The 12,834-nt window shown below is 46.2% G+C and overlaps 1 protein-coding gene across 2 annotated transcripts in view; it reads left to right on the forward strand.

Annotated features, from left to right (window-relative positions):
* Positions 1-12,834, forward strand: part of DYRK2 (dual specificity tyrosine phosphorylation regulated kinase 2) — a 39,594-nt gene that overhangs the window by 14,981 nt on the left and 11,779 nt on the right. Inside the window, exons 1-2 of one of the 2 annotated variants that reach the window (XM_066591604.1) lie at positions 10,675-11,143; positions 11,995-12,119. In XM_066591604.1, coding sequence (XP_066447701.1) covers positions 11,098-11,143; positions 11,995-12,119 — 171 coding nt within the window. In that variant the 5' untranslated portion in view covers positions 10,675-11,097. Of the gene's footprint in view, positions 1-10,674; positions 11,144-11,994; positions 12,120-12,834 lie in introns of those variants that run through there. The other variant, XM_066591605.1, reaches the window with a different exon arrangement.

Below are 12,834 nucleotides of genomic sequence, written 5' to 3' on the forward strand. Positions count from 1 at the left end.
TTCACCAACACATTCTACAACAAATGTGTTTCTGTTTTAAACAAGTGACTTTGATCATTCTTTCCCCGAGCCCCTCGTATGTAATAGTTATATTCACAGATCATTGGTATACATATAATTTTACTGCTCTGCACAGGAGCAATGCTGACAATCAAAGCATTAGACTTTGATACTTTTATCTAAAAGCAGGGCAGATAGCAGCCCAAACTGGTGACAAAATTCAAAGGCTAAACTGTCAAGCACTTCTTTAACCCCTTAGTGACACAGCCTATTTTGGAGGATGCAACAGCTTTTTCATCTCCACTTTTCAGGAACTTTTCACACAGGGCGGAATTAGTCTGCTTGGACATTTCTGTGTCACAACGTTATCCCTATGGGGCTTTAATTCTGCACATGTTGAAATCATAAGTCTCTATTTCAAAACTGCAAGATTAAATTCCGCAGCGGAAAAAACATTTTGTGGAATTTTTATTGTGAATTTCTAACATACAGAAGATGTAATTCCACAATTAAAGTCTGCGGAAAAAAATGGTGAAGAAGCGTGGATTGTAAATAAAATAAAATGGCGCAGAATTACTGAGTAGTACACATTATTAAGTAGCTGTCATGTTGTGCTGCTGGGACCTGTAGTTCTATGAGGTTCCAGGGGCACACTTCCACAGGTGAGGGTTAATTGAGCTGGCTGTGTGTGGTGTTCTCCAGCCAGCCAATCCCCACTGGTCTGCTGCACATATAAACCAGCCCCTCTATATAGAGGATGCTGGTTTCCCACTACTCTGGTGTTTGCTTTAAAGGATGTTATTCTGTAGGTGTATACAGCGATCTGTTCTGAGTGTCTGTGTAGGTGGTCAGACATGGCCAAGGTGAACAGTTCGGTTCAGTGTGAACTAGTGTGTACAGCGACATGTTCTGAGTGTCTGTGCAAGTGGCTGGATATGGAAGGTGAACAGTCCTGTTCAATGTAAATGGTGTTCTGTATGGTATGCAATCCCTGGTATGTTGGTGTGGTGTAAACTGTGTCCTGTGCTGCTTGGACCATTTAACATCTAGGGTAATGGAAGGTCCCTAGGTTCTAGCGTGGGGCCGTCCCTATCGGGACGATTGCCCCACTTGCAGGCAGGTTTCCTGGGGTTAGTTGTCTCTTTAGAGTAGGGACCTGCGAGATGAGACCACTTGTTGCAGGCTCATGGGCTTAAGTGTTTTGGCCAAAACACAAATTAATAACTCGTACCTAGTCTATTCCATCTGTGTATACGTGCAGGTATGCTTGGTGAGCGTTTGGGGCGTTTGTTAGTCATTATGTAATGTATGAACGTGAGTCCAGTTAGCAATTTACTTGCTTTCGGTGTTCTGTGTATGCAGTTCTCCAATTCGCGGAGGATTGAGACGCAACAGACGTAACAGTAGCCCTTACAGCCTGTTCAGCAAACACTGTCTTGGACATTTTATATACAAGGTGATAAACTCCTTTATGTTCCTCAAGGGTCAAAGTCTGTAGTTTATTTTCATCTTAATCTTTTTACGCTGACAACCAGTCCTACAATGTTAAAGGGGCTGTCCATTTTCTATTAATATGTGCATTTTCATTGATACTAAAAGTGCATAAAATGTGACATTCTGTAACTATGTAATGATTATTTATTATAAACTATCTGTTTAACATGGTTTCCATCACTGCAGCAGCGCTGCCCAGCATATATACAACTAACTGACATACCAAGCTTCGCCAGAGGTCATTTGGTACAGGTGTTTACCTGTTGTTCGCACAGAAAATTTTATGAAGCCGGGGTTACTTCAGAGGAACCGAGGAATAAAATACCTTTAACATTTTGCATGGTTCTTTGCATTATCCAGGAAACACCATGTGGAGAGGACCATTTTGATTCCAAATTATCATGGTTGGACACTTAATTTCTCAAAAAGGCCTGCTTAGTAGTCCTCTACAACATGAAGGCAGTGTGTGTGCAAAAAATCATTTCTTAGGCTTTATAGTTTCTGCAAAAAGAACAATTTCATGTATTGCAAGTTTTTTTGCGCATTTTCACGGTTTCAATTGAATAATCAAGTTGGGCTCCCTTTACTATTTCAGTTTAGAGCCTACAGAATGTTCGTGGCAAATTTGAAGTTTGTACGACACCAGGAAGTTAGAGAATTAGTGATGAGTCAGTGAGTGAGTCAATCAATCGGTGAAAGCTCTTGCATTTATCTATACTTTATATATACAGATGTGAGGTAGATTCTCCTCAGTACACACACATAAAGGTGAAGAGGATTTTCCTTATTATATGTAAATAGAGATAAGCCAGATTTTCCTCAGTATATACAGAAGGTGAGTTGGATTCTCTTCAGTATATACACATAGACGTGAGGTAGATTCTCCCCAGTATATACACATAGAGGTGAGGTAGATTTTCCTCAGTATATACACAAAGAGGTGAGGTCTATTCTCCTCAGTATATATGCGGAGAGTTGTGAGGTAGATTCTCCTCAGTGTATACACATAGAGGTGAGATGGATTCTCCTCAGTATATACACATAGAGGTGAGTTGGATTCTCTTCAGTATACACACATAGACGTGAGTTTAAGCAGGGAGCAGCATCAGAAAGGGGTATTTCGAATTTCCAAATGCATATAGGAAAAATCTGAGCCCCTCCAGAGCCGGATGACTGGTGAGTGCCGTTGATTATAAGTTTGGTGAATTGTACACATAGACGTGAGGTAGATTCTCCTTAGTATATACACATAGAGGTGAGGTAGATTTTCCTCAGTATATACACAAAGAGGTGAGGTGGGTTCTCCTCAGTGTATATGCAGAGAGTTGTGAGGTAGATTCTCCTCAGTGTATAGACAGAGGTAAGGTAGATTCTCCTCAGTATATACACATAGAGGTGAGGTGGATTCTCTTCAGTATATACACATAGAGGTGAGGTGGATTCTCTTTATTATATATGCAGAGAGTTGTGAGATAGATTCTCCTCAGTATATACACATAGAGATGAGGTAGATTCTCCTCAGTGTATACACATAGAGGTGAGGTAGATTTTCCTCAGTATATGCACATAGACGTGAGGTGGATTCTCCTCAGTTTATACACATAGACGTGAGGTGGATTCTCCTCAGTATATGCACATAGACGTGAGGTGGATTCTCCTCAGTTTATACACATAGACGTGAGGTGGATTCTCCTCAGTATATACACATAGACGTGAGATGGATTCTCCTCAGTATATACACATAGACGTGAGGTGGATTCTCCTCAGTATATACACATAGACGTAAGGTAGACTCTCCTCAGTATATATGCATAGAGTTGTAAGGTAGATTCTCCTCAGTATATACTCAGAGGTTAGGTCGATTTTCCTCAGTATATACACAGAGGTGAGGTGGATTCTCCTCAGTATATACACACAGAGGTGAGGTGGATTCTCCTCACTATATACACATAGAGATGAGGTGGATTCTCTTCAGTATATAAGCAGAGAGTTGTGAGGTAGATTCTCCTCAGTGTATAGAAAGAGGTAAGGTAGATTCTCCTCAGTATATACACAGAGGTGAGGTAGATTCTCCTCAGTGTATACATATAGAGATGAGGTAGATTCTCCTCAGTATATACACATAGAGGTGAGGTAGATTCTCCTCAGTATAAACCCATAGATGTGAGGTAGATTCTCCTCAGTATATACACACAGAGGTGAGGTAGATTCTCCTCAGTATATACACATAGAGGTGAGGTGGATTCTCCTCAGTATATACACATAGAAGTAAGGTAGATTCTCCTCATTATATACACATAGAGGTGAGATAGATAATCAAGTTGTGACTCCTTTACCTTCACTATTTATGTACCGAATTTCCAAAATTTGCGCTATGATGGCCAATTATCGCAGTTGGACAATAAATTTCTGAAAAAGGCCTGCTTTCCACGCCTCCACGAACTGAAAGTAGTGTGTGTGCAAATAATCATATCCCTAGACTTTATGGTTTCGGAGAAAAGAACTATCTCATGAATCATGTTTTTTATGTTTAGAATTGAATAATTGAGTTGTGACCCCTTTACTTTTCCTATTTCGGACCTAAAGAATGCTCGTGCCAAATTTCAAGTTTGTATGACATCGGGACGTTAGAGAATTAGTAATGATTCAGTAAGTCAGTGAGGGCTTTTACATTTTCATATATATATATATATATATATATATATATATATAAATAGAGAGAGAGAGAGAGAGCGAGCTGCAAACTCCTCATCCATGTGACATCACGGAGAACATGATATGCACATATAAGTGCTGTTAGCTGTCTCCGACTAGGACTCCTTCTGTGCTGAAATATAGCTTTCTGCAGCCAGCACATGCACATAGATAGGCTCATCGCAGAGAATCGCAGCATGCCGCAATTTAAATCCTGCGAGCGGAGTATCGCTGCGATTCTGTGTCCGTAGACGCCGGCGCTACGCTTTCCATAGTAATGCTATGGAAAGCTTTACAGAGCATGATCCGCAGGCGATTTATCGTCTGTGTATCATCACCCATGGACAGGCAGCCTAAAGTTAAGTAAAACTTAACACATTTCACACAATAGCAATTGTCCAGCTATGCCTTTCTTTTTATCGCACTCCACAAATAGTCAGTGCGTCTTCTGAGTAGTATCAGTCATCAGTATGCATGCGTGTGCTGGCTGCAGGAAGTTATATTTTAGCACAGAAGGAGTCTTAGTCGGAGATAACTAACAGCACTTATACGTGCATATCATGTTCTCCGTGACGTCACATGGATGAGGAGTTTGCAGCTCTCTATCTATATATATAAATGTGAAAGCCCTCACTGACTGACTGACTCATCCCTAATTCTCTAACTTCCTGATGTCATACAACATACAGATGACTGATATTACTCAGAAGACGCACTGACTACTTGTGGAGTGCTAGAAAAAGAAAGGCATAGCTGGACAATTGCTATTGTGTGAAATGTGTTAAGCTTTACTTAACTTTAGGCTGCTTGTCCACAGGCGATAAATCGCCCGCAGATCACTCTCTGTTAAGCTTTTCATAGCATTACTATGGAAAGTGCAGCGCCGGTGTCCACGAGCGGAGAATCATAGCGATTCTCAGCTCGCAGGATTCAAATAACGGCATGCTGCCATTCTCTGTGGTGAGTTTATCTATTAGATAGGCTCATCTCGGGGACCCTTTCAGTGCTCCCCCTCCTCCCCCGCGGCAGAATATGGACATGGACAGCCTCCACCATGGACAGGGGGCCTTAGTCTTCAATAAGATGTGTAAAAACAGATATTTTTTGCACGACCAATGATGATTAGCTCTTCCCTGCCAACATGTAATACTATAGTATAATTTCAGTCCGTATTTTCTCAATGGACTTTCCACTTGCCATAGTACAGATTGGTTAGTAAATGTCCTGGTGAGAAACACATAGCCTTTGGCACCGTCATTAATCAGATGGTGTAGCTCCCACTGCCAAGGTCATTATGCCAACATAGCGTTCCCACAGCCATCTGTCAGAATGTGAGAAAATAATTATAACACAGGAGCGTGTGCGGAATTATTTTATTATAGACGATGAAATATAATAGGAGAGGATTGTGTTCCGTCAGAAATGTAAATGTATTAGACTTAGAAATAGAACTTTAAGTGAAGGCAGGAGATTTGCTTCACAACCATGTATATTTTATGTTAACATGGAAACGTTTATCAGGAATCATACTTATTATCTCACTTCAAACACAATGACAACACTTAGAGCTAATGCCCACGGCCGTAACAGACTCCGCCAGCGGAATATCGCAGCGGAGTCCGCCATGGCGCCCCCCAAACCCCCCATACTTACCACTCTGGATCCGCCGTACGCGTCCTGCATGGAGGGGAAGACGCGCATGTGCAGTACAGCACATGACGCGGCCGGCGGTGAGTGGGGCATTGAGCTATTAGGTTCAATAGAACTTAATAGCTGTGGGGCAACACCGTGGATTTCCGCCACGTAAAGCACAGCTGAAATCCGGCTTTGGGCATTAGCCCTTACATATGAATTGGGTGAGATTTGTCCTTGTCCTACAGCCAGCCGTACATATAGCTGCTCTCTACCAACTCCATCATAAACATTTTGGCTAAGGGTGCTGGTTTATTTTAGTGGGGAACGGGAGATAAGCGGCTGCCAGATCCAACATGCCCACTCCCTCACTCCCAACAGCCATCCCATGCTTTACACAGGAACGATAGGCCTTCAAGTGAATGCAGGCGGAGCGGCCGGGGATCATCCCAGCCCGCCTCAATCACCGTAAACTGGAGTGTCTTCTGTTTACATGGCTGACAGTCACTTGGCTTTTAGTTCTGTTAGAAACCAAGTGACAGATGAGCGATTTCTTGCTCAGTGCCCTGTCAGCGGCCGCTTCTGTGTACACGGGACGATTAGCGCCAGAATTTGACGCTTCCAGCAATAATTGTCCCATGCAAAGATATCTTAAAACTGCTCAGGTTGCATTTTATTACTCTACAGATAGAAGACTCACCACTAACCCCTTAAGGACCAGGCTGTTTTGTGCCTTAAGGACCACACACTTTTTAGGGATTTTACTGCCCTATTCTTTTTTCTTCAGCTACCAAAATTATTTTTGCTGCGTTTTTGCTAAGTTCCCAGACTTAGCTCCACCCCCGCCTGCCCCTTTCATTGCAAATAGCGCCAGGGGGCAGGAGCTCAGTGCACTGCTCCCCGCCCCCCGTCTCCTCCCCCTGCAGAGAGGGACACCGTATATCAGCCGTGCATGAAAACCCGGCTGATATACGGTCCTCTGAATAAGCCCTAAGGGCTAATTTTTAATTGGGGTAAAAGGCTAAAAAAGAAAGGAAAAGGAAAAAAAGAATATGGATGTTTTTTGTTAAAATTAGTATATTTACACTAAAATAAAGTATGGGAATGGGTGACTCATTTTGTTTTGGACGTTTTGATATTACAGGGTGCATATGGTGACGGTGGTCATTTTATATATTTATTATATATTTTTCCCCCTATTTTTTACATATTCTTTTTAACATTTATGTCCCTCAGGACGTCACATAAGACTTCTGGGGATCATTAACATTGACTTATTTTTCTTCATTTCACATTTTTTCCACTGCTGGTGCGCATAGGAGCTCCAGTTACAGGGGAAAACATTCCCCTATAGTGACAATTGTCACTAACAGAGCTAGTTAGGGTCTGCTCAGACCCTAGAGTTCTGATTTGGCAAGAGGCACCAGATGGTCACGTGATCACCAGGTCAAATAGCAGTAACACTTCCGCTTTCTTTATTCACTTCATAGTGATCATTGAGCACTACGTAGCCTGTAAAAGAGAAGGCAGAAATGGTTAGAAAACACTTCTGCCTTCTCCTCTGGGTTCTTAGCTGTGTCTGACAGCCGAGGACACGACCGGCTCCTGCTACATTGCAGGAACAGAAGCTTTAGGGTGACTACCCACTACAGTTCTTTTTTACTGTGAAATTCACAGCGTTTTTTTCTGCAGGGGTCTATGGGACTTGTAATGTTAAAATCGCGATCGCGCAAAATCGCAATTTACCGCGAAATTGTGATTTTGCATGATCGCCATTTTAACATTACAAGTCCCATAGACCCCTGCAGAAGAAAAAACGCTGCGAATTTCGCACTGAAAAAAAACTGTAGTGGGTAGTCACCCTAAGGGTGCCTTTCCACTAGTCTTTTTTTATCACTGGGTTTTTTTTAACGCGATTGTCAATGGGACTGTCTAATGTTAAAAATGCATCGCAAGTTGGTGCTTTGGGATTTTTGTGCAATGTGTCTTTTTAACATTAGAAAGTCCCATTGACAATCGCGTGAAAAAAAACCGCAGCAATAAAAAAAGGCTAGTGGAAAGGCACCTTTAGGCTAATTACACACGGGCAATCGCAATTTTGCCACTCCCCTGACACAGCTATGACCGCTATAGCAGGGAATTCCCTCATCCCCACGGGGACCGCGTGTCACAGACAGCTATGGCAGAGGTCCCCGATGCTATCCCATTGCTTTCAATGGGGCTGGCGTTGCTGCCGCCCGATTGAGAGCAGTGGGATGAAAGCATCCCCTGCAGCAATGATTTTCAGGGGGGCTTGAAATATAAGCCCTACCCCAAAAATCATCCCTGGCTGTAAAAAAATTAATTAATTAACTCACCTAGAAGAGCAGTCCGGCTCTTCTTTCCGTCCACATCAGTCTTCATCTGTCTTCTGGTGGTCGGGGATTAAAAAAATCTCCGCCTCCAGAAAGCGCTGCCTCTTATTGGCTGGGTGCTGTGACCAATCAGAGGCAGCGCTCATTCATCATTGAATGACAGCTGAGCACTGCCTGTTATTGGTCACGGCATTCAGCCAATCAGAGGCAGCGCTCAGCCATTCATTGAATTCAAATTCATTGAATGTGGCTAAAACACATCATAAATGTGATGCCGTGCATGTAAGACAGTTTCTGGTGCAATTTGCACCATAAAACTGGCACATTATCAACAGGAAATCTGCCCCAATATTCCCAGCAGGTTAGGACTCCTAAGTGGCATTTAAGGCCAGTTTCACACAGGTGATCGCGATATCGCCATGAGAAAATCACGAAGATATCACAGCTTTGTGTCTGCGATTTTTGAGCATCAGTACTAAGTCAATAGGCAGCAGACAACACCTGACTTTTGCCAGGTCATCAACCTGGAAGTCGCCCTTGATACCGGCGACGGCTCTCAGCTGTGTCCTGCTGCTCCAGGACAGAAGAGTATGCCCTCTTTTTTTGTTTTAGGCCAGGCCGAGCAGGTGGACGGGGTTTGTTATAATGACAAAACTTCTTTAAGGACAGAGAGTTACATCCTGACCTAGGGCAAGAGAACACGAATATGAACCCCAATTTTTGGATGGGGTCATATGCATGAGTGATGTTTTCCCGCATGGCACCTGTACTGGAGTGATGGAAGTCGTAGTGCGATATCGGGCTTTGTTGTGTGTAAGCAGCCTAAGGCAGAAAGGCCGTGAACAGAGCAATCAAGGCTTTAATTGGCAATCGGACAACACGTTTCAACACTGAAGCGGTATCTTCCTCAGATGACCACACTTAGCACTGCTGCAGAGGCCGATAACGTCAATCTGCTAGGTGCTGGGTTGCCATGGCAACATTTGGGCGTAAATAGAGGAAGCTATTTGCAGTCGATAAGTGCTGCTATGATTGCAATGTTTATGACATGCGCAGTAGAGATAGAAGTTTGGCACTAAACGTACCAGCCATATACCGCGAGGGTTATCTAATCTCACGCAGGCGCGGTATAGGCGGATGTTTTGTGTTAACCTATGGTGTATGCCGCACTTGCTCCCAGTCATATACTGCAAGGGTTATTTAACCCTGCGCATCCACGCTACACATGGTAATTCTGTGTTGGTTCATTCATTATACATGCCACAGCCGCTCCTGGGCACACACCTGCCACTCTGGGGGAGTTGGAATGTTACTTCAGAGGTGAGATCCTGTGTTTTTAATTATCTGTCATTGATCGTATGTTGTGATTGGCTTGTGCAGTGTATATAGTATCTGTTGTTTTTACTCAGAGCTAGCTTGACAAAGACTCCGGAGGGAGTTGAAACGTTGCTGCTCTGCCCTTTATGGATCCATAAAGAAGTGCTATTTGGGATCACTGGTTGTGCTGCTTAATTCACTTTCTAATTGGATGATGTTGTTAGTCCTTGGAGTCAGGACTTGCTGAGCTTTGCACACCAGACCCGCACCTAATGGTGCATTCCAGTGGAGTGCTGCTGCACCTATTTGCTTATTTGGGCTTTAATAGGCAATCGGACAACACGTTTCAACACTTAAGGGGTATCTTCCTCAGATGGCCCAAGTAAGGCACTGCTCCGATGCTGAACCGCGTCTTCCGATTGCCTATTATATTGCCTTTCCGCGTTATTAATTAGCGCCGTGGCCCTCATTTTTATTCTATAAGTCTCTGAGCCCCCTAATCCTAACATCTTCTCCGCTGGGTGCCTTCTGTTGTCTGACCGTTCTACAAGTTGCTACTAGATTGAGGGCAATCACATTGTATCTTCTGGATATCCTTGGAGTTTTCTTCTGTTTATTCTTCTCTTGAAAACCCTATGTCATTTAACCCCTTGGTGCACCATGATGTCCATGCATGTCATAGCAATCACATGGACTCAGAGGTTGTGCCCATCGGATCACAGGGGGAGCCTTGTGGTGACCGACAACCTTCTGTAACATCCTGTGTCCTCGCGGCTGCTGCTGCTACAGTACACAAACAATGGCGCCTAGTAACACGAGTGCCGCCCGCTAACACACGGCTCGTTACCAGAGCGCTGACCTAAGGTCATTCCAGTCATCTCATGTGGCGGTGCAATGACTGAGCCTGACGTAAGAGGGCGCTGTGGTGCTCCACGTTGATGTATAGCACTCCCTACTGGATGTCTGTACCAATGAAGAGCCCGTCACCAGGGAGCCGCAGCTCACCAGCACACGTTTCTCGCTCCCGCCCTCGTACAATTTGTGGCAGTTGTCTGGAACGGGTGGACTCCGCCTCCTGCCTTCTTGAAAACAAACGCCCTCCCGCTCGGCTTTTCCTTGTTGATAGTCTGTGAAGCGTGTGTCGCATCGCTGCTTAGCAACAACCACAGCCGCTTGCGAGCGGTTGGTCACCTGGAGTCGCGTCTCCGCCTCCTCTTCCACACTGTATGACTGCCGGCCGCCCCTGAGTCACACGGGCCAGTTCGGCCTGAACGGCGGCTCTGGCGGTCGTGTCCTCTATACTGCCTGCTGCCCGAGGAGAAGTGTGGTGGGCGGCCTAACGGTGCCTGTAGTGTGTGGGCGGGCCGCAGTGCAGTGGGCGGGGCCTGTGTTCCCGGCTGCTCTCCGCCCACACTGACTCCCCTGGGAGCGGAGGAGGCATCGGTGCTGGCCGTGCTGTAGGAGTCAGTGACGGGTCGGGGATGCCGGGGCGCTGCCGCGCTGATCGGAGAAGAAGCCGGGGAGCGGAGGTCGTGGAGACAGTGGGGGATCAGCAGTCCGGAGCTCGGGTCCTTGCCCCCCACTGGCCTCTCCCTGCTCGGCCGCCATGTTAACGAGGAAGGCTGCTGCGGCTGCAGCTGTGCAGGCGAGCGGTAAGCGCGGCGCTGGCCGGGGAGGCCCGAGGGTGACAATAGCAGGGGAGCGCCGCGTCCGCACGGGAGAGGGCCGCCTTCTGCGCCGCTGTGCGGGCCTGCTGCACGGACAGGAGGGGGTTAACCCTGCCCGGCTTTGTCTGGTGGCCGGCTGTGACCCCCGGCGGAGCTGTCACTGCCGGGAGACCCGCGGCTGCGCCTCCTGTCTGCAGGTAATCCCGGCGTGCCCCTAACAATGGCAGCGGCTGACAGCGGAGTGTGCGGGGCTGTCATGTATGTCCCACGTGTGTGCAGGAGCCCCCCAGGTGCACCTATTGTCTGCTCCCTCCGTGCAGTACTGCGCTGTACTGCTGGGTATTACAGTGTAGGGTGGCTCACTTCTGTGCCTTGCCAGAACAGACCATTGTTTGAAATGGGTTAATTTACACGTGCAATCTTTTTTTTTTTCTCTCATGGACTGAAAGTCCGACAAATGAAGAAGCGCGGCGGTTTGGGGCAATTGAATCGCCCATCGCTATGGGAACAAAAAAAACCCAAACCCTTGTATTCACATATAAATGTGAGTGGAGTGCGATGTGATTTTCTTTTTTTTTCTTTTTATACTATTTTTACTATGGAAACGCGATATTCACGCACGTCCATTTTTCTCGCGTTACAATCGCAAGTGCAATATTGGTCCGAGTTTCCTGGACTGATATCGCATGTGTAAATACACCTGATGCGCATACTATAAATGGCACTTTCTCCGTTATTTCGGATATGGCGCCGGAGCCTGCGCTGTAAGGGCGGCGGCCATCGGTTTGCTGTCCATCTGAAGTGACTGGCACACTTTTTACCTCTTGTATCTTTAGGCAGAGGAAGTGAAGGGGCGAGTCAGCTGCAGCCGTCGCCCGCCTTACCCCGATCTGCCGCTGGGACGGGGCCATCGTCGCCAGTGTCGTTGCCACCATTGAGGAGCAGCAACGCAGCACACACGGTAAGCCGGTCCGCTCATGAACTGCTCTCTCGCTCCCGCCTGGATTCTGTCACATTCCTAATTTGTCTGTTAGCGGGCCGCTGTCTATTCTCGGCCGCGGCGCTGGTATTTATAGAAGTAGATGTGCGAGGCTCCGCTGCGGGCGCAGGCTACACGGCTCAGCTGTAGGGGCAATGTGCGCCCTTCTGACTTGTGTTTTATGCCTTTTGTTCTTCTTCGGAGCCTCTGTAGCGACATGTATTTTGCGCTGCAGTCCTGTTCCCCATCAGTCGTGCTCTATCATAGACTTCACCTCGGATGACCCTCTCCTGGCAGAGACCAGCGGCGCCCGGTGTGTTCTGCACAGCAGCACTGTATCATGGGGAGTCTATAGTTAATTATCTGCGCTGGGTCACAAGTGGTCGTATCATGCGGCGCCCGTTTTACACAAACAGCTCCATTCTCCATCTTGGTGTATGGCAGCTGTCGGACGCCCCGGTTTGGCAGGACAGGTGGCTGGCAGCTGCTCCGGATTGGAACATTTTAGGAGTACAGCGTCTCGATCGCTTTCTGCGGCTGTTTGCTGCTCGTCTTCAGAAACAGTTTATCCCAGTTTTCAACCAGTGACCCTTTCCCTTTTTAGGGCTCGCTCACACAGGCATATCTGCGCCACGTATTGTACGCATCATTTTTGCGTGTGTGATACGCAGTGAATAGAACCCATTGACTTCAATGG

Source organism: Eleutherodactylus coqui, chromosome 2 (assembly GCF_035609145.1).
Source record: "Eleutherodactylus coqui strain aEleCoq1 chromosome 2, aEleCoq1.hap1, whole genome shotgun sequence".
Lineage (NCBI taxonomy): Eukaryota > Metazoa > Chordata > Amphibia > Anura > Eleutherodactylidae > Eleutherodactylus > Eleutherodactylus coqui.